This window comes from Zalophus californianus, chromosome 16 (genome assembly GCF_009762305.2).
Source record: "Zalophus californianus isolate mZalCal1 chromosome 16, mZalCal1.pri.v2, whole genome shotgun sequence".
Lineage (NCBI taxonomy): Eukaryota > Metazoa > Chordata > Mammalia > Carnivora > Otariidae > Zalophus > Zalophus californianus.
The window spans coordinates 43126541-43145745 of NC_045610.1; the positions used below are offsets into that span (position 1 = coordinate 43126541).

Here is a 19205-nt window from a genome sequence, read left to right on the forward strand (position 1 = left end):
AAAGAACATCTTCCACTTTACTGAGAGCTTCTCAAGTTTTGATTTTAAACATAAACACCTTAAAGGCGTTTGCAGCGTTTATGATTCTCATCTTCAATATTTCAATGCCCACATTTAGCATTTCTCTGAGACTATCCTATCTCCAAATGGGACTGCCCACATAAATGGCTTGTCTGGTGCAGGTCAGCGTGAACTTTGTTCAAGAGTTACATTAACACCAAAACGCCTTCACCCTCGTAGTGGCCTGGGGCCTAGAACAGAGCGCGGCTCTCCCTCGGAAGGGGTGGGGGGGGGTCCCAACAACACACCCAATTCCATAACGGGTTCCTCGCTTTCCGTAAATAAGCACGTCTATTATTCTCTTGGCCCCTCCAAAGGATTCTGGGAGTTAGGGGAGGGACCAAGGGACAAAAATGAAATGCACAAGGCGCGCAGCGTTAGGTTTAGGATTAACAGCCAGTTGCTGAGCGACTTCTCATATCTTCCGACCACTTCCATCACTTCTCCTATCGGGTAGGCCCGCGCTCCTTCCTCACCTCCCACGCCCCGCCCCCCTGCTGCCCTATTAGCCAATCATCGGGCGGCTGCTTGCCAGTCAGGGCCAATCCCGAACAGGCTTACTTTGAGCGGGAAAGGCTCAGAAGCTACGGAGGAGCGAGGTCAGCTAACGGCTCCTTTTTGGCCTTGTCTCTGGGGGGTAACAGGCACTGGAGGAGGTTGCCTATTGGTTGGGCAGCGGGCCAATGAGGAGGTGCGAAGCGGGGGGCGGGCCTCACACGAGGGGGTGGGGTGGGGTGGGGTGGGGTGGGGTGGGGTGGGGTGGGGCGGGGCAGGCCGGTGGGGCGGGTAGCGTGCCGGGTCGCGAGCGAGGGGTAGGCAATGTAACGGCCTCTCCCCCCACCCCTCCCTCCCCGCTCCGGCCCCCCCCCCCCACAGACCAGCTCCAGGCAGCGCCCGGGCCGGCGGCGGCGGCGGCGGCGGCGGCGGCGGCGGCTGCAGCGGCGGGGTGCGGGCTGAGGGAGCCGGGCCTCGACGCCCCCCTCACCCCCGTGCCCCAGGAGCTGTACCTAGTCCAGGAGGGGCTGGGGGGCCCCATGGAGGTGAGAGGCGGAGACACTTGCCCGGCCCCTCACCCTCCAGGCCTGAGGGAGGGACTTGAGGTAACTGGTGGGGACGGTCAGCGTCTGGGAGGCGGCCGGGCTCGGAGGATGGCGACGGTGAGGAGCAGCAGAGGAGCGGGCGCGTCCCCAGACGCGGTTCTCTGAGGAGACCGCGGCCGTGCGGGAGAGGGCAGGTCTCCGGGGAGAAGCCCCGACGGGGCACCCGGGCCGCGGGGCAGGGGCGGGCGGGGGGCGCGGCGGCCGGCGGGCCCGGGCTTGGGGGGACCTCGGCGCGGGCTGACAGGACAGACCGTAGGGGCTGCAGGGGCTGCAGTGGCCGCGACGCCCCAGCTGCCGTCGCCTCCTCCACGTCGGGCGGTCGCGGCGCTGAGGCTCGACAGGGTGGCCGCGGGCGTGGTGGGCCTGTCAGGGCCGTCGAGGGCCGCGCCTTGGGGTCGGCCGGCAGATGGCGGGAAGGCAGAGAGGGAATCCCCGGGATCGGTGTCCTCGGAGTGGATTCCGAGTTGAGGTGCGCGAACAGTGGCGGCGCAACAGCCGTCCGCCGTTCCGGCCGTGGCTTTGCACTGCGTGATGCCTCTCCCGCTTCCCACCCCTGTCTTGTGCAGCCCAAGGTAGCGTTCCGTGGAGGTGCGAATCGCTGCTGGAACCTCGGTGCGGACCCCAGCAGTAGACTAACGGATGTGTTCAACAGCGTGATGCTGACTGGCTCCACTTCCTTCTATGATTGCTACAGATCGCAGGTCCATCCTTTGTTAGAGGATTTTTTTCGAAATCACAGTCGTTTACCTGGGCCCATTCGCTTAGGTGTTAAAATTTCTCCAAGTTTAGGGCGCCTGGGTGGCTCAAGTCGCTTAAGCATCTGCCTTCAGCTCAGGTCATGATCCCAGGGTCCTGGGATCGAGCCCCACGTCGGGCTCTCCCAGCTCAGCTGAGAGCCTGCTTCTCCCTCTCCCTGCTGCTCTGCCTGCTTGTGCTCTCTCTCTCTCTGTGTGAAATAAATAAATAAAATCTTTAAAGAAAATAAATTTCTCCAAGTTTAGGACCAAAAAGCCAGTAACATTTTCTTTCTTTCTTTGTTCCCCTTTCTTCCTTTTCTTTCTCTCAGCCGGTAGGTAACATTTTCAGTCGAGTCTGCACAATACATATTTTGCTTTGAAAACAAGTTGAGGAAGATTTTTCCATTGATTCTTGTTATCATTTTGTTCTCAGTGTAACATGAGGCCAGAAATGTAAGAAAATCCCTGTTTACTTAGTAAGCCCATAAAATAGTTTTTCCTTCAAGCATTTATTGCAAGCAAGTCAGCATAAACATACTTTTGATCATTTGAAGGTGAAATTTTTCTGTACTCCTTCATTTTCTGGCCTTAACTGTGTCTTAGATGACATGCTGCCTTTCACCTCACCTAAAACATTTAGTTTTATTAATCATACTAAATTAGGCTTAGGGTGTGTAAGTCGTTTTCATTTGAAATTATTTAACCGGGACATCAGTGTTGGTATTGTTATACTTTTAATTATAACAATATCCCAAAATAAATAATTTTATTTAATCCATAATACAACTTTGTATAGTATTATATCTAGTGTACAGACTGAGAAACTGAGGCTCAGAGAGCTTGATTCGTGCTTTAAGTGACAAAACCCAAGTGGAACACAGGTCTTTTCACTGCCAAGACCAGCATTCCACTGTTCTCTATAATGTTTATACAGCTTCTAAAATTTACTTGGATCTAATTTCAATCAATTAACTATAGCAAGGATATAAGTGATACATTTTGCAGTTATTTAGACTGATTAATATGCATCCCCAAGCATTTGCATATTTAATTCGCATAAATGTTTTAACTGAAAAGGATCCAGATATTTAAAGTATAATTATGTTTGAATCCACCACGTTACTTTAGCTGCTTCTTTTATCCTAGAATACAAAATTGAAATCAATCTTACAAAAGGAGTTAATTTTTCTAATCGTCAAATCTTACTTTAAAATGTAAAACGAAAGAATGCTCTTAAAATACAGTTAGTTTCAAATAGTGTATATCTTGTTTGATATTGCATAATCTGAAAATACTTCTTTTAAGTCACTATCTTAAAAAGATGAACAATTACTTATATCACTTTGGATGTTTCACACCTAAAAGAGAGTTAAGGTGAGCCTATGATAAAATCTCCAGAAAAGGAATAAAATTATGAAAGGTTCTAAAGATAAAAGCCTTTGTAAAAGTTATTGCTAACTAAGAAATTCTGGAAAAGTATTTTTTTAGTGACACACTTAGCAAAATTACTTTGGTACCTTGGTTTCCGCAGCTTCAGAATAGTCAGCATGATATATATAAATAAGACAATTATAATGTGTAGTTTTCAAATAGCAGTCATAACCAGAATTTAAACAATTGGTTGTAAAATATTTGAGATTCTTAAAGATGGGTGATTGGAAGAGATTTTCATATTTTTTGGTATAGTATAAACTCTGTTATATGTTTAAAGACATATTTCAATTATGTCTTTGATGAACAAAAATTTAGAATTCTTTGATCTAACTATGTCTTCTCTCTTTATATAAATTTTGATTAAGAGTATAAAAGCAATTAGGAAATATTTTCAGTCAGGATTATATTTTCTCTGGATTTATAAGAAAATACCATTTCTACTATGGATATTTATAGTTATTACATCTCAGGTTTCATTTGGAGAGTTAAAAATTGTGAATCTATACTTTCAGACTTCTTTAAAGAAGCATTTTCTAGAATAAAATACATCTAAGTTTAATCTTTATATAATTTGTTAAATTCATTCTATTTTAAGTATCTAAAATTATTTTCACTGAACATCCCTTTTGGAAAGAGGCAGTATTTTATTTTATTTTTATTTTTTTAAAGATTCCATTTATTTATTTGACAGAGGGAGAGAAGGCACAAGCAGGGGGAGCGACGGGCAGAAGGAGAGGGAGAAGCAGGCTCCCCGCTGAGCAAGGAGCCCAATGTGGGGCTCTTTCCTAGGACCCTGGGATCATGATCTGAGCTGAAGGCAGACGCTTAACCAACTGAGCCACCCAGGTGCCCCACGAGGCAGTATTTTAAATCAATAAAAGCTTAAAATTCAAATTTTTTACCTTATTTACTCAAAGTTCATTATAGAAGTATTCACAAAAAAAGAAAAATGAGCTTGTATTTTTCTTCTAATTGTAATAGCCTTTAAATTTCTAAAGAGATTTAAAATTCTAAAATTTTATGTATCATCATCTTTATAATATCTCTTGGAAATAGAAACTAGGCTGAAAATTGAAGATATTATTTAAAAGGTCCTATAGAAAAAATTAAATAAAAGGTCCTACGGTAGGAGTAAGGCCTTGAGTTTGGGTTTAGTTTTGTCACCTATCTGCTCAGTAACCTGTAGCCTTAGTTTCCCTCTTTTTAAAATAGAGTATTCATGTCACAAAGTTGAATGAATATGTTATGTGGAATTTCTTTGAAAATTCTATATAAATAAATGACATTCACTTTTTTAACAGATTGGGGGCATTAGAATTTTGCAAATAATTTCTTGAAAATAACACTGCTAGTGTCCACACAATGCTCATCTGTTCAAAAAAGAAGTGCAGTAATTGTAGGTGTTTCATACCAGGGATAAGCAACAAGTACAGATCAGATCCGCCGAGTGCCTGATTGTGTAAACAAAATCTTACTGGAACACAGCTATACCCTTTACATGTTGTCTGTAGTTTGCTTTGGTGCTAGAATAGCAGAACTGAGGAGTTTCAACAGAGACCATAACAGCTAGAAAACCCTAAAATATTTATTATCTGGCCCTTTACAGAAAAAATTCGCCAACCCCTAGTAGAAAACAAGCTTGAGTGGCTAAGTGTAGATTTTAAGTCTTCCAGCTCTTACACATGTGTTATTTCCTCTAATTTCTTATTATTTCACTAATATTCTGTAATAAGTGTAATTTTGAAGTGTCTGATATGCAAACATGTCTTTAAAATTTCAGAGTGAAGACAGTGTTGACCTACGGCAGACCTGTACTCCACTTGCTTCATCAACAGAATATTCAAGTTCTGTAGATTCTTCACTTTTCTATACACCATGGTCTACTTATGGAGATGATATTAAACAGCCTTCTAATTCTCAGATCAATGTAAAGAACAGGTAAATTAATAAATCAGATTTTAAGTTTGATTACATAGGAACCCAGTTGTATTAGCTCTTTGTTCCCTATATCAGCACTTTAATGTCATGGCATTACAATTCTGTTTATTAAACTTTTAGAAGCCCTAAACTAGGCAGTTATGTGTATATAATTTTTAGCTCATTACTTTTTTTTTATTCATTAGAGGCAACACTTAGTGAGTAAATCTTAAATTCCTTTTTCTAAGGATAGCTTATATAAATGAGTTATAATTTTTTATTGATTTTTTTCATCCAGTTCTAAATTTTCAGTATTTATTTCCTTCACAAGTATACAACAAACGGGATTTTATCAAATATAAGATACTTTTAGTTATTTTTTGATTCCATTAATAATAAAGGCCTACTCTATGCCAGATCTCTCCTTTTGGGGATACTAGAATTAACACGGCAAATATTATCCCTACCTTTATAGATCTTACAATAATGATGATGATGATGACTTGCTGGCCACAAGTATAGTGAGGTTTAAAAGAAAAAGTATAGGATATTATGGGAGCCTGTTGCAAAGAGAAGCCTAAGGGAATGCCATCTACCTTTATTTTAATTGTATATAAGGGAGCAGTTGATAGAGGTAGATACATCTTTAGCTTAAGTGGAAAATAATTATTTAAAAATCTTATATGTTTATTCTTTTTTTTTTTTTTTTTTAAGAAATTATGTGCCCAGGGTGGGGCTCAAACTCAGGACCCTGAGATCAAGAGCCACATGTTTCATCGACTGAGCCAGCCAGGCTCCCCAATTTTAATATTTTTTAATTAATAAAATTTTTAAGTGACTCAGTTGGTAGAGCATGCGACTCTTGATCTCAGTGTTGTGAGTTCAAGCCTCATGTTGGGTGTAGAGATTACTTTTATTAAAAAGATTTATTTATTTATTTATTTTTAGAGCGAGAGAACAAGCAGGAGGGGCAGAGGGAGAGGGAGAGAATCTTAAGCAGGTTCCGCACCCCAGCATGGGGCTCGATCTCACCACCCTGAGATCACGACCTGAGCTGAAACCAAGAGTTGGTCTCCTAAACCACTGCGTCACCCAGGCGCCCCTAGAAATTACTTTAAATTTTTTTTAAATGTTAAAAATTTGAAAATTGGTAAGTTCTATGAAATAGTGATTTTATTAGAAAGACTAATATAATTCTACAAAAATATTTTTTTAAAGATTTTTATTTATTTATTTGAGAGAGCGAGAATGAGAGAGAGAGCACGCACATGAGAGGGGGGAGGGTTGGAGGGAGAAGCAGACTCCCCGCTGAGCGGGGAGCCCAATGCGGGACTTGATCCCGGGACTCCAGGATCATGACCTGAGCTGAAGGCAGTCGCTTAACCGACTGAGCCACCCAGGCGCCCTCTACAAAAATATTTTTTAAGTTGATCTATGTTCATTGAAAAAATTCAGACTTTACAGAAATATACAAAAGAAAGCAGAAGTTCACCTTAACTTTTAACACTTCCCAATAACAACTATTAATAGTTTAGTATATATTACGTTGAATTTTTTTTAGATATATACTAATATATTATTATCCAAAAAAACTTTACATTGAATCTTTTTGAAATAACACAACATAGTGGAAAAAGCATTAGACTTGTAGGCAGACCACTTGTTCAGCAAGTGGACAGTTTGGCAAATCGTATGCACTTGCAAAATACAAGTTTCTTTGGGCGCCTGGGTGGCTCAGATGGTTAAGCGTCTGCCTTCGGCTCAGGTCATGATCCCAGGGTCCTGGGATCGAGTCCCGCATCGGGCTCCCTGCTCCTTGGGAGCCTGCTTCTCCCTCTGCCTCTCTCTCTCTCTCTCTCTCTCTCCCTCTCCCTCTGCCCCTCCAGAACGCATAGGAGCTCTCTTTCTCTTTCTCTCTCCAAAAGTAAATAAATAAATCTTTTAAAAAAAAAAAAAAAAAAAATACAAGTTTCTTAAAATCTCAAATGCTCATTCTTCAGTAGCTTAATGATTACTAATACCTGCCCATCCTATGTTATGAAAATCAATGAAATGTTTGAGTGTTATGCAAATATAAGGTGTTTTTATTTCTAAAATGTCCTAACACTGTGAAATGTTAAAAATAAAGTATGAGAAAACAAGAAGTTACAACCTAAAGCAACATATTACTTCTAGGAACAAATTACTTTAAATACATAGGAGGTAAAAAGGCACTAATTTCAGTCTCCTTGTGGTTTTTACATTTTGTATTATTTAGACAGTGTTAGTCACAAGATACGATTTCAGGTACATGGAGCTCTGGTTACTTTAGTAAGGATTTGGGATAGCCCACAAATCGGTTACATTTAAGGGACAACTGCAATATTGGTGTGGTATCTAGGATGACCATATCTCATTTCACTTTTTAAACCCAACATTTGGTCTAAAGAGTCATAAAAATAGAGCAGCAGATTCATATGGTTTTCAAATCACAAATGAAGAAACTGAGCAAGTGTTGATGGAATAATGTATAATGGGACAGATACGCTTTTAGAAGCAGCCATGGTGCCAAGTCTGTCTAAAACATCATAGGTTAGAGATTTATATCTTGGAACCTAAAATGAATAGCATGTGTTTTGGAGAAATAAGAGTTAAGCATACATTGTGAACTAGACATAGGATTTGAAACGAAGGAGAAACACAGCATAGGCACTATGCTAACGTGGAAAATATTCTTGAGTTCCTGTTCCCTCTTTATTTGAAATGATGATATAAATCCAACCCAGATATTTTATAGAAAAATAATAGTATGATAAGTCTGGAAATAGAAATCAATATATTGTATTTCAGCATGAGGAAAAGAATTTACATGTGATATTCATTTATTTTTAGGATTCAAACGGAAAGAAATGACTATGGCAGTGAAACAGACTTATATGGACTTGTGTCTAATATTTTGGAAGAACAAGATAAGTCACAGCCATATTTTGCTGAGGGGTTAGTATATTATATAAGCCATATGGTATATAGTAGGCTTTTACTAGATTACTGTATTTTTACTTAATAAAGGATCGTCTGACAATAGACATCTTAATTCACATATTTGTATCTAACAGCCTTGATTTTGGTGAGGTACTTACCATACAAGGGAAGTTTCATACTAAAATTTAACTTACTATTAAGAACTTTCATTTGGAAAATTATTCTTGCATAATTCAGAGCTATTTCCCTCGAGTTTATGAGCTAAAGTTTGGCTTAAAGAGTATAAATTCCAAAGAGCTTTTATAGATATATCCCAAAGAAAAAAACTATCATTACTGCTATGCAGAAATATGTATGGGCTTTATTCATATGGTAAAAATTTTTAAAATACACTTTGATTGTTTTTGGGGGTGTGGAAGCCATATTACCCAAATGCCCTATTTCATAGATAGGGAAATATGCAGCACACATGTAACCAATTAAAATATTTTAATTTCAGTAATAGTTTCAGCAAAGTACATCTTTTTCATTTAAAAAATTGCAGTCAACAACATTTTTGTATTATATAATAACCTAATTAAAGGAAAAACTTATTTTGTTTTCTGCTTATTATAGATAAATAAATTGATGCAAGATCATGCAGTCACCAGCCTCAGGCCTTAGTTAATGCCTCTTGGGAAAGTATACTGTAGACATATTAAGATTAAAATGAATATTTATGTAGCATGTGACACATTTCAAGTGATAGAAAATTATTTGGATGTAATAGTTGTTTATAAGTCAGAATTAGAAAGGATTAGATAGATAATGGGGCAGTGAGGCGATATAAATGTTTTGAAAACCTGTCCTACCTTCTCCACTAAGGAAATAAAGTCATTTAAAACCTAAGTTGTAATTAAATATATTTACTTGTTCTAGGACCTGCTCCTCCAATTTAAAGTCAGTTTGGCCAATGAACACAAGCAGATTTGCAGATCACCATGACCTCTTAACAGAAACCAAAAGGCCAATAGATACAGCCATCTCTCAGCAAGCTTTTTATAGTGGTGAATCTGTGTCAGCAGTGGAAAAGCAATACCTGCATAATAGTAATCTAACACCACAACAAAAAATAGATGAACTTTATCATGGATTTACTGGTTTAGACCTTGAAGAACAATGGATGTACCCCTCACGAAGTGATCATTCTAACTGTTATAATATCCAGACAAATGATACAGCTAAGACAACATTCCAAGATTATCCATTTATCAAAAACTGTTTTACATCACAAACTGGTCTGTCTGACATCATGAAAGAATCAGGAGTTGATACTTACCCTTATGGAAGAGAGAAAATATGTACTAAAGGTCTTGAAGCACCATTACAGCAGAAAAGGGCAGAGATGTTTCTTTCTCAATTTAATAGATACAATGAAAATGCAGATTATTGTAGATATCCAGAATATGTTCATCCTAATAAGGCTAAGCTTAATAAGTGTTCGAATTTTAGTGTCCAAGATAGTAAAAAATTAGCCAATGGCACACCTGAAACACCAACTTTAGAAGCAGACACCTACCCAAAGTTATTTCAGGTTAAACCAGCAAATCAGAAAAAAATGGAGGAGACAATACCTGACCAGCAGAATTTCACATTTCCAAAAACCACACCACATCTAACAGAAAAGCAGTTTGCAAAGGAAGCAGCATTCACTGCCGATTTTGGCTTAAAATCAGAATTTGGACTAAAACCTCACACAGCTTGTCCACCTAATAATGATTTTGCTAATGTCACAGAAAAACAGTTTACTAAACCTGACCCCCCAAATTCTGAGTATTTTAAATCTGTGAATTTATTATCAAACTCAGCAACATCTTCAGGTATCAACTTAAGCAGACCAACTTGGATGAATGTCCAAACAAAAAATAACACTCTTATTCCTTATCGGAATCAAGGTAACTTGATGAGATTAAATAGTCACTTAAGTGTAGCTTCAAAAGGTTCTAACCATTCTTCAGATTTCCCCCAACTGTCATCCACAAATTTAACCCCAAATAGCAGTTTATTTCAGAAGTATTGCCAAGAAAACCCTTCAGCATTTTCTAGTTTTGACTTCAGTTACAATGGTGCAGAAAGAATTCAATCTGTCAATCACATGGAAGGACTGACAAAGACTGGAGAAGAAAATCTCTTTGAATCAGTTACTGATAAAAAAATAAAGCAACCAAATGGATTTTGTGATAACTATTCAGCTCAGCAGTATGGGATCATTGAAAATGTAAACAAACATAATTTTCAAGCTAAGCCTCAGAGTGGACATTATGATCCTGAGGAAGGTCCAAAGCACTTAGATGGCTTATCTCAAAATACATATCAAGATCTGTTGGAGTCACAGGGTCATTTTAATAGCCACAGACAGGGAAGTGGAGACAACAATATTAATAGCCGTGTGAATCGTGCACAGGCGTCATGCTTTTCTAATAATTATATGATGGGAGATTTAAGGCATAATCAGAGTTTTCAACCACTTGGTACAAATGGGTTTCCCCTAAGATCCACTCACCCATTTGGCCATTCAGTTGTTCCACTGGTGGATTCTTATGATTTGTTTTCTTATGATGACTTAAGCCATTTATACCCTTATTTTAATGATATGATGTATGGTGATAATTCCTTTTCTGGTTTCGTGCCAACTTTTGGATTTCAAAGACCAATTAAAACCCGTAGTGGACCAGCCAGTGAACTTCATATTCGACTAGAAGAGTGCTATGAACAATGGAGAGCATTAGAAAAGGAGAGAAAAAAGGTAACACAAAGCTATCCATTTAGGAGTAACTTAGGATGTTCCCTCTGCCTCTCTTCATATTGTTTGTTAGAGTAGTTTGAGTACTTGCCTTATTTCTAAGCTAATTCTATAATGTACAGTATTTGTTAAGTATTTGACTATAAGGAATTAATTAGATGACTTAAGCTTCAGGCTTAAAAAAATCATTATTTATGTAAAGTTTATTTTGCCTATGAAGTAGACTTTTTCCTTAATGGGTTAAAAGTTTACTTCTTTTGGGGTGCCTGCCAGGCTCAGTTGGAAGAATATGCGACTCTTGATCTCAGGGTTATGAGTTTGAACCCCATGTTGGGTGTAGAGACTACTTAAAAATGAAATCCTTTTTGGGGCACCTGGGTGGCTTAGTTGGTTGAGCAGCCACCATCGGTTCGGGTCATGATCCTGGAGTCTCAGGCTCAAGTCCTGTATCAGGCTCCCTCTTCAGTGGGAAGTCTGCCTCTCTCTCTGACCTTACCCCATCTCATGCACTCCATCTCTCTCACTACCTCTCTCAAATAAGTGAATAAAATCTTTAAAGAAATAATAAAATCTTTATTTTTTTTTAAGATTTTATTTATTTATTTGAGAGAGAGAGTGTACAAGCAGGGGGAACAGCAGGCAGAGGGAGAAGCAGACTCCCCACTGAGCAGGAAGCCCGATGCGGGACTCGATCCCAGGACCCCGAGATCATGACCTGAGCTGAAGGCAGACGCTTAACTGACCAGGCCACCCAGGCGTCCCCAAATCCTTTTTTTTAAAAAAGTTTTTAATTGGGGCACCTGGGTGGCTCAGTTGGTTAAGCGACTGCCATCGGCTCAGGTCATGATCCTGGAGTCCTGGGATCAAGTCCCACGTCGGGCTCCCTGCTCAGCAGGGAGTCTGCTTCTCCCTCTGACCCTCCCCCCTCTCATGCTCTCTCTCTCAAATAAATAAATAAATAAATCTTTAAAAAAAATAAAAAGTTCTTTTAATTATTAAGCTGTTGGAGCCTTTGGGTATTTTATATGCATGAAATATGATAGAAAAATATGGTGGTATCGTGGTTTGTATTTGTTGCTTTTTGAAACTGAAACAATTTTAAAGTCCTGATTTTCAATTTATTTCTTAGGCCTAGGAGAAATATTATTCAGTATTGAATCATGTTGAGAAAGTTCGGCATCTAAAAGTTACATAATTTTTTACAGACTGAATTGGCCCTGGCCAAGATTTACCCGGGAAAAAAAGTATCCAGTACTAACAACACACCAATTCCAAGGCTGACCTCCAACCCATCTCGAGTTGATCGCTTAATTGTGGATGAACTTCGGGAACAAGCCAGAGTAAGCTGTAAAAACACCCAATAATGAATTTTTTAGTTGTTTGATAAAATTTTAAAACAAGGCAGAGTTCTGAAGGATTTTTAAATCACATGCATAACTCTCTGAAATATATTCTTTTCCATGCTTGGTCCTAGAACTATGATTAATAATTAGGGAAGGGGAAATAGCACTCCCTTAATCATTTAAAACGTAGGTTTAGTAACTTAAATGGTTCCTCTTTAAGAAACCCAAATTAACATAGAGCTAATCCTCAATAGAAAGAATTTTAAAGCAAAAATAATTTTGAATATTATTTATAAAGAAAGTCCCATTTCTTAGACACAAACATTTGTTTTCTAGCTTGATGAGCATTTATACAAAATGGTAAATCAGGTAATTACTGTATTTCATTTTCTTAACCCTGTACTCTTGAGTTATTCAACAAACATTAAATATATCCAGCAATGTATTAAATATGGAAGAATATAGGTATGCATAATTTTGTAAAATACTCTTGTTTTAGAAAATTAGTGTATCACTTCAAATATAAAGAATCCTGATGTTAGGTCACTTTGTAATTTAACAAATGATTATTCCTGTTATTTCCTTTGTAATTTCAAAATTTTCTAGAATTTAATAGAGCAGGTAAAATTTCTCTTTCTTGACCTTCCTCTCTTAAAAACTTATACTGTTTTCCAAATAAAATATGATACAAGATTCTTGGGAGGGGCGCCTGGCTGGCTCAGTCGGAGGAGCGTTTGCCTCCTGATCTCAGAGTTGTGGGTTTGAGCCCCATGTTGGGCGTAGAGATTACTTAAAAAAATAAACTTGGGGTGCCTGGGTGGCTCAGTCGTTGAGCATCTGCCTTCGGCTCAGGTCGTGATCCCAGGGTCCTGGGATCGAGCCCCACATCGGGATCCCTGCTCATCAGGCCTGCTTCTCCCTCTCCCACTCCCCCTGCTTGTGTTCCCTCTCTCACTGTGTCTCTCTCGTCAGATACATAAATAAAATCTTTAAAATAAATAAATAAACAAACAAACAAACTAAAAAAAAATATTCCTGGGAAAAAGCATGCAGTAAAGACAGCTTGCTTCTGTGACTGAATAAAAGCCATTTTAGGAATTAGAAAAATCAACATAGCAGAGTGTATTTTATTGAACATCAGTTTCTTGTACCTTGCTGTCTTTAAAATGTAGATATGAACTACTTCAGTGGAAAAAGATTGATTTTACCTAGCTTTCAGTTGGTCACTTGAAATTCTATATCAAATTTGTAAATTTGTACAATGGATTTATCAGTGGTTATAGCAGATACCAACATGGGTTACAGCCAAATGTTATGTTAATAATAACTTCCAAAAAAAAAAGAAAAAAAAAAACTTCAGTCTTTCATTATTTTCTCTTAAGACTCTTCCAAGTTAAAATTCCTTTTCTGGGGCACCTGGGTGCCTCAGTCGTTAAGCGTCTGCCTTCCGCTCAGGTCATGATCCCAGGGTCCTGGGATCAAGCCCTGCATCAGGCTCCCTGTTCTGCAGGAGGCCTCCTTCTCCCTCTCCACACCCCCTACTTGTGTTCCCTCTCTCGCTGTGTCTCTCTCTGTCAAATAAATAAATAAAATCTTAAAAAAATAAAATAAAATAAAATTCCTTTTCTTCAGTAATACATGTCTAGGCAATATATCAAAGGACTGCAAACTTAATAAACTTTTTCCAGCTTTGCTTATGCTTCACATTATTTTAGGTTATGTTTATAGCTGTTGTAAAAATTTGTTTTATCTATATTTAGCAACATTAGACCAATGATCACAAAGGGCAAAAATATTTTTATATGTACTACTTTCTAGTTTGCTGGTTTTATACATATCTGAAAAAAAAACTTTTTAAAAGTTTATTAAAAATCACCTGTGCACATTTCTCTCTTTATACTTATTGTTTATTCAAAATGATTCTTATTTTAAAAATAAATACTTGGTTCACATTTAATACCTATATACCTATGTTTTCTCCATGGACCTGAAGTGGACTCCAAAGAAACTTGATATGAGTGTGAGGTTAGAGGCATTCATTCAGTTGCCATTAGCTTCTTAATTGAGATATTTTCTTACTCTCTCCAATCACTGAACACCAAGTTCTTATGTGAATTTTAATTTGTGAATTTTATTTTACTGTTTTTTAAAAATATTTTTTATTTATTTGACAGTGAGAGAGAGAGACAGCGAGAGCAGGAACACAAGCAGGGGGGAGTGGGAGAGGGAGAAGCAAGCCTCCCGCGGAGCAAGGAGCCCGATGCAAGGCTCGATCCCACGACCCTGGGATCATGACCTGAGCCGAAGGCAGATGCTTAATGACTGAGCCACCTAGGCGCCCCTAATTTGTGAATTTTAAAACATTTAGCTCCCAAAGGCAATTACTGTATTTACTTCATGTTTAAATCCTAATTATTGAAAAAGTTCTCTTTCAAGTTTAGAATTTGAGACGTTAGGTATATACAACTAGAAAATATACTCCCCTTACTGATATAATGGATTAGGGATTCCTTAAAACTACCACTAGTCAGTGTGATCTGAATATTTCTGATTTCCAAAAGGAGAATGCTGGAAGCCCAGAAAGGACTTGCCGAGTCAGGATTAATCAATCTAGGACTTCTCCCTTTTAGCTCAACTTTTTTTCCTTTACAGTACTTTCTAAAAATGTTCTATTTGCAAGCTGTTCTCTTATTTGCCAAAAACAATCTTAGATCTTAAATTTGCACTTATTGTCAGTGACATGGAAATGTTTGAGTGTTCAATTTTTTTAACAGTTGCTTATTCCCAGTAACTGATTACTGAAACAAGGAGGTACAAAAGATTGGCTTTATATCTTTGTTTTCCCCAGCATGGTATCAGGACACAGTAGGCATTCAGTTGTTTATTAGATGAATATTATTGCCCTCATCTCTATTTTGCTTCATTGAAGATTTGTTCTTAATTAAAAGACAGGGCAGTATGGTTACATGCCTTATCAAAATTTAAAATGTTTCCCTCAGGTTGTGACTCTACTAGGCAAAATGGAACGTCTTCGAAGCTCTCCCCTTCATGCCAATATCTCTACTGCTCTTGATAGACACTTGGAGTCCATTCACCTTGTACAGTCACGTAGAAAGGATGAAATTGTTAATGCTTCAAATCGGCAAAGGCAAGGAGTTCCTAGATGCCAAGATGACAGAGGTATAAGCAGTAATGCATATTCTTTTGATAAGGCAGTGAGATTTGAATGTTGTTAAAATCAGATTCTGAAGTTAAAAGGTTGGATTTCTAAAATTTACATTTAGCTAAAGAATAAATTGGTAAATGATGCCCAAATAATTTACTCTAAAAGTACTTTGATCAATTTTAATTTTACCCATTTAATTATAACTCTGTCAAAGTCTGTGTTCTACCCAAAGCATAGTCATAAGTCAGAAATACAGTATCAACAATTTTAAATATTAAGTCAAATACTTTAACCCACTCAGTCAATAGCCATCCTTTTTTTATAAAAATAATGTTTGATAATTTAATAGCACAACATTGGGCTTTTTAAGAGTTAAGGAATATATAAAAGGTATCTAATATGAACTGACCCTGAATGGTTTTTTTACAGATGTTTTTGCCCTTGCTTCAGCAATTAAAGAGATGTGTGTGGCTACTCGGAAAGCACGCACTACCCTGTGGTGTGCACTGCAGATGACCTTGCCAAAAACAGCCAGTACAGCTGGCCAAACAGATGTGGAAAAGGCTTTACAAGATATAGTAAACTGTGAAGATAAAGTCCATGAAAACATAAATAGTAGCAATCCATTGAACCAGAGAGGTGAAGCAAACAAACATTAAGGAAATGCCAGCAGAAAGAAGAATAAAAAGCTGATAAGTAAATGTATCAAGACATGCTAAAAAATTTTAATGAACTTGTCAAACTTGAAAATTTCAATACATTAATTTTCTTTCAGATTTAAAGTTAATTCCTTAATGAAGTCTAACTTCTATTTAAAAATCTTCTATTTGGAATGAATCAGATATAAAGTGAACTCAAAGGGAAAGTTGACTACTCTAGGAGTTCCGAGTAGCCAAAAATAACAAGTAAATTAAATATTTCCTAACACCTAAAATATTGCTTAAGCCCATTCTGCAGTGCAGGTAAATGCGAATGTGAAATTGTTCTAGAAGATAAGTTTCATTTAGGTCTGCCTTAGTAAGTATAATTCCAAATAATGAATCTAAGTGACTGTAACCCAATTATGGCTACAGTCTAGTAACCAAGACAAGTTTTGATTGTGATATAAAAGTGTTTTCCTTACAAAACTGGATAATACCTAGGAAACAAAGGAAAACAAGGATGAACCCAATATTCATGTAAAAATTTAATATTTAAAATACTACCATATTTATAAATTTGAAATCTTAGTGCCTAAGTATATGGAGGGAAATGCATCTGATTCTCCTAAATTAGTGATAAAAGTGCCAGTGTAAAAACCATGCAAGTTACTGAATATAAAACCTGTTCAAATCATTTGTGTATATTCTTTAAAATTTAATTGTACTATCAATTATTACATATTTCCAATTTTAAAGTATTTAAACTGAATCAAAAACAAATTTCCTTTATCTGGATCTTTTAGACTTGATGCACAGTAACTAAAATAATGACTATTGTTTTAATACCCTTAGTTTGCTGCATTTTATGAGGGTATCACGAAGTTCTAAAATGTATTTTTTTAAGGTTAATTTTTAGTTTAGTTTGCAATTGTTTAGTGTCTATTTTGTGTAGTTATGTTCATTAGTTTGCTTCTGTATTTTTTTTTAAGAGCTTTTGAAAGCTTGGCTTTTTCTGTTTCTCATCACTTAATATCTTTGTATGAAACCCGAGTAATTTATTCATTAATATGAACTGTTGGTATTATGTGACTCAGAAGATCTTGGGTTTTAACATTTCTCCATGAGTTAAACTATAATATAATGTACTGATGAAATTTAATTGAACTATCCTTGACTAGAAACACTGATGTTTTAAATGTTGGTGTTTTTCCTAGTTTTAGAAATCTTGGTATTAAAGAGTGTAATCACACCACATAAATTTTCTTTAGATGATGTGCAGAAGAAACTGATTGAGAATGCAGGAGTAACTGTAGGGAGAAACATTTTGATCACTGATATGCTTTAGAACTACCCAGATGAATTACATTGAGGGTAGTCAAATAAAATAGATCACCCCACCACACTCACTGCATAGAAAGTGGTTAAGTTTGACATAAGACATGTTGGATGTTTTGAAAACAAATATTGTACTGAATTTAGTCTCTCAGGAAAAAATAAATTACTTTGTTGAAAATATTTGGTTTCTTTTTTTTACATCTTTGTATTAGTTTCTAACCTTAAGTGTTACGAAAGGTCAGAAAAACAAATTTCATTTCACTGATAAGAACTGGCACTGAGTTTTAAATTTCATTAACATTTAGGTAAGAATGTTGGTAGACAAACCAATGCCGTTCAGATATCCTTGCATCGAACCTGACCTCCTTCAAAGATGTGTTTTTTTTTTTTTAAGATTTTATTTATTTGACGGAGACACAGCGAGAGAGGGAACACAAGCAGGGGGAGTGGGAGAGGGAGAAGCAGGCTTCCCTCCGAGCAGGGAGCCCGATGTGGGGTTCGATCCCAGGACCCTAGGACCGTGACCTGAGCCGAAGGCAGACACTTAACGACTGAGCCACCCAGGCGCCCTTTTTTTTTTTTTTTTAAGATTTTATTTATTTGAGGGCGAGTTGAGCAAGAGAGCATAAGTGGAGAGGCAGAGGGAGAAGCAGACTCCCTGCCGAGTAGGGAGCCAGGGACCTGGAGATCACGGCCTGAGCCAAAGGCAGACGCTTAACTGACTGAGCCACCCAGGCACCCCAAAGATGACGTTTTTGCTCTGCCTTTATACTAATCCAGACAAACCAGATTAAAATTCTGGGGCAGTTTTAACATGACAGTGGTCAGAAATAAAACACTAGTCCGTTAACAAAAACCAAACACAAAAATTCTTTGAAATCCTGCTAATCATGTCACCCTGCAAATAATTCTCATATTAGTTGGTTATCCCTTTCTATGGTATACTCTCTAATGGATGGTTCATATGTATTGTACTTCTGAATTACAACCTATGAGAACAAAAAATATCACATATAATTTGTGGTGAAACTGATAAAACTGATGATCCCATCATTTCTAATCCAAAAGAATTTGGTGTACTCAGTTTTTCTAAATAGACAAAGTGATTTATATAAAAGTAGTTAAAAATTATCTTGATTTATATCAGCATCCTTACCACTTGAATATCTGCTACCATTAAGTTTTAGAGGGTTGGGAATTAATGACTGAAATCCCAATTTTGGACTAAAATGTCAATCATACTACAGAAGATACACAGCTGTTTAAAATTTGCCCTTTGCAATACTGAACATTTTAGACATAAAGGATTTATCAGCATTGAATTAAGTGAATAACCTTACTCAAGGCCTAATGAGCTGATCCTTTTTTCCCCGTTTAAACATTAGTTCAAGGGGCGCCTGGGTGGCTCAGTCGTGAATTGTCTGCCTCCAGCTCAGGTCATGGTCCCAGGGTCCTGCTTCTCCATCTCCCACTCCCCCTGCTTGTGTTCCCTCTCTGTCTGTCAAATAAATAAAATCTTAAAAAAAATAAACATTAGTTCAAGTATACACCTAACTGTAACATAATAAGAGTCCCAGAAGAACTGGCTACTGTTATAACAGACTATTAACAAGTACACTTCAGGGGTTCATGGATATAACCTGGCTCTGCTTCACAGACCAAAATCAAGGTGAAAATAAACCAAAAATCCAAAATAAGGGTTAATAAAATAGGCTCTCTCATGTATCTG

At 37.7% G+C, this 19205-nt stretch overlaps 1 protein-coding gene across 1 annotated transcript; it reads left to right on the forward strand.

Annotated features, from left to right (window-relative positions):
• The first annotated feature begins 889 nt into the window (after positions 1-889).
• On the forward strand, positions 890-17857 carry MEIOC (meiosis specific with coiled-coil domain). The gene is made up of 8 exons (XM_027568662.2): positions 890-1100; positions 1727-1861; positions 5112-5269; positions 8120-8224; positions 9128-10994; positions 12197-12331; positions 15334-15514; positions 15930-17857. The coding sequence occupies exons 1-8, from the start codon at positions 1095-1097 to the stop codon at positions 16157-16159; spliced, it is 2817 nt and encodes a 938-aa protein (XP_027424463.1). The 5' UTR covers positions 890-1094; the 3' UTR covers positions 16160-17857.
• The last annotated feature ends 1348 nt before the right edge of the window (positions 17858-19205 follow it).

Excerpts from the sequence above, each read along its gene's own strand:
- MEIOC (XM_027568662.2), top strand. Across the intron at positions 8,225-9,127 it reads CAGCCATATTTTGCTGAGGG|GACCTGCTCCTCCAATTTAA; the intron begins GTTAGTATATTA and ends TACTTGTTCTAG. Across the intron at positions 15,515-15,929 it reads TAGATGCCAAGATGACAGAG|ATGTTTTTGCCCTTGCTTCA; the intron begins GTATAAGCAGTA and ends GTTTTTTTACAG.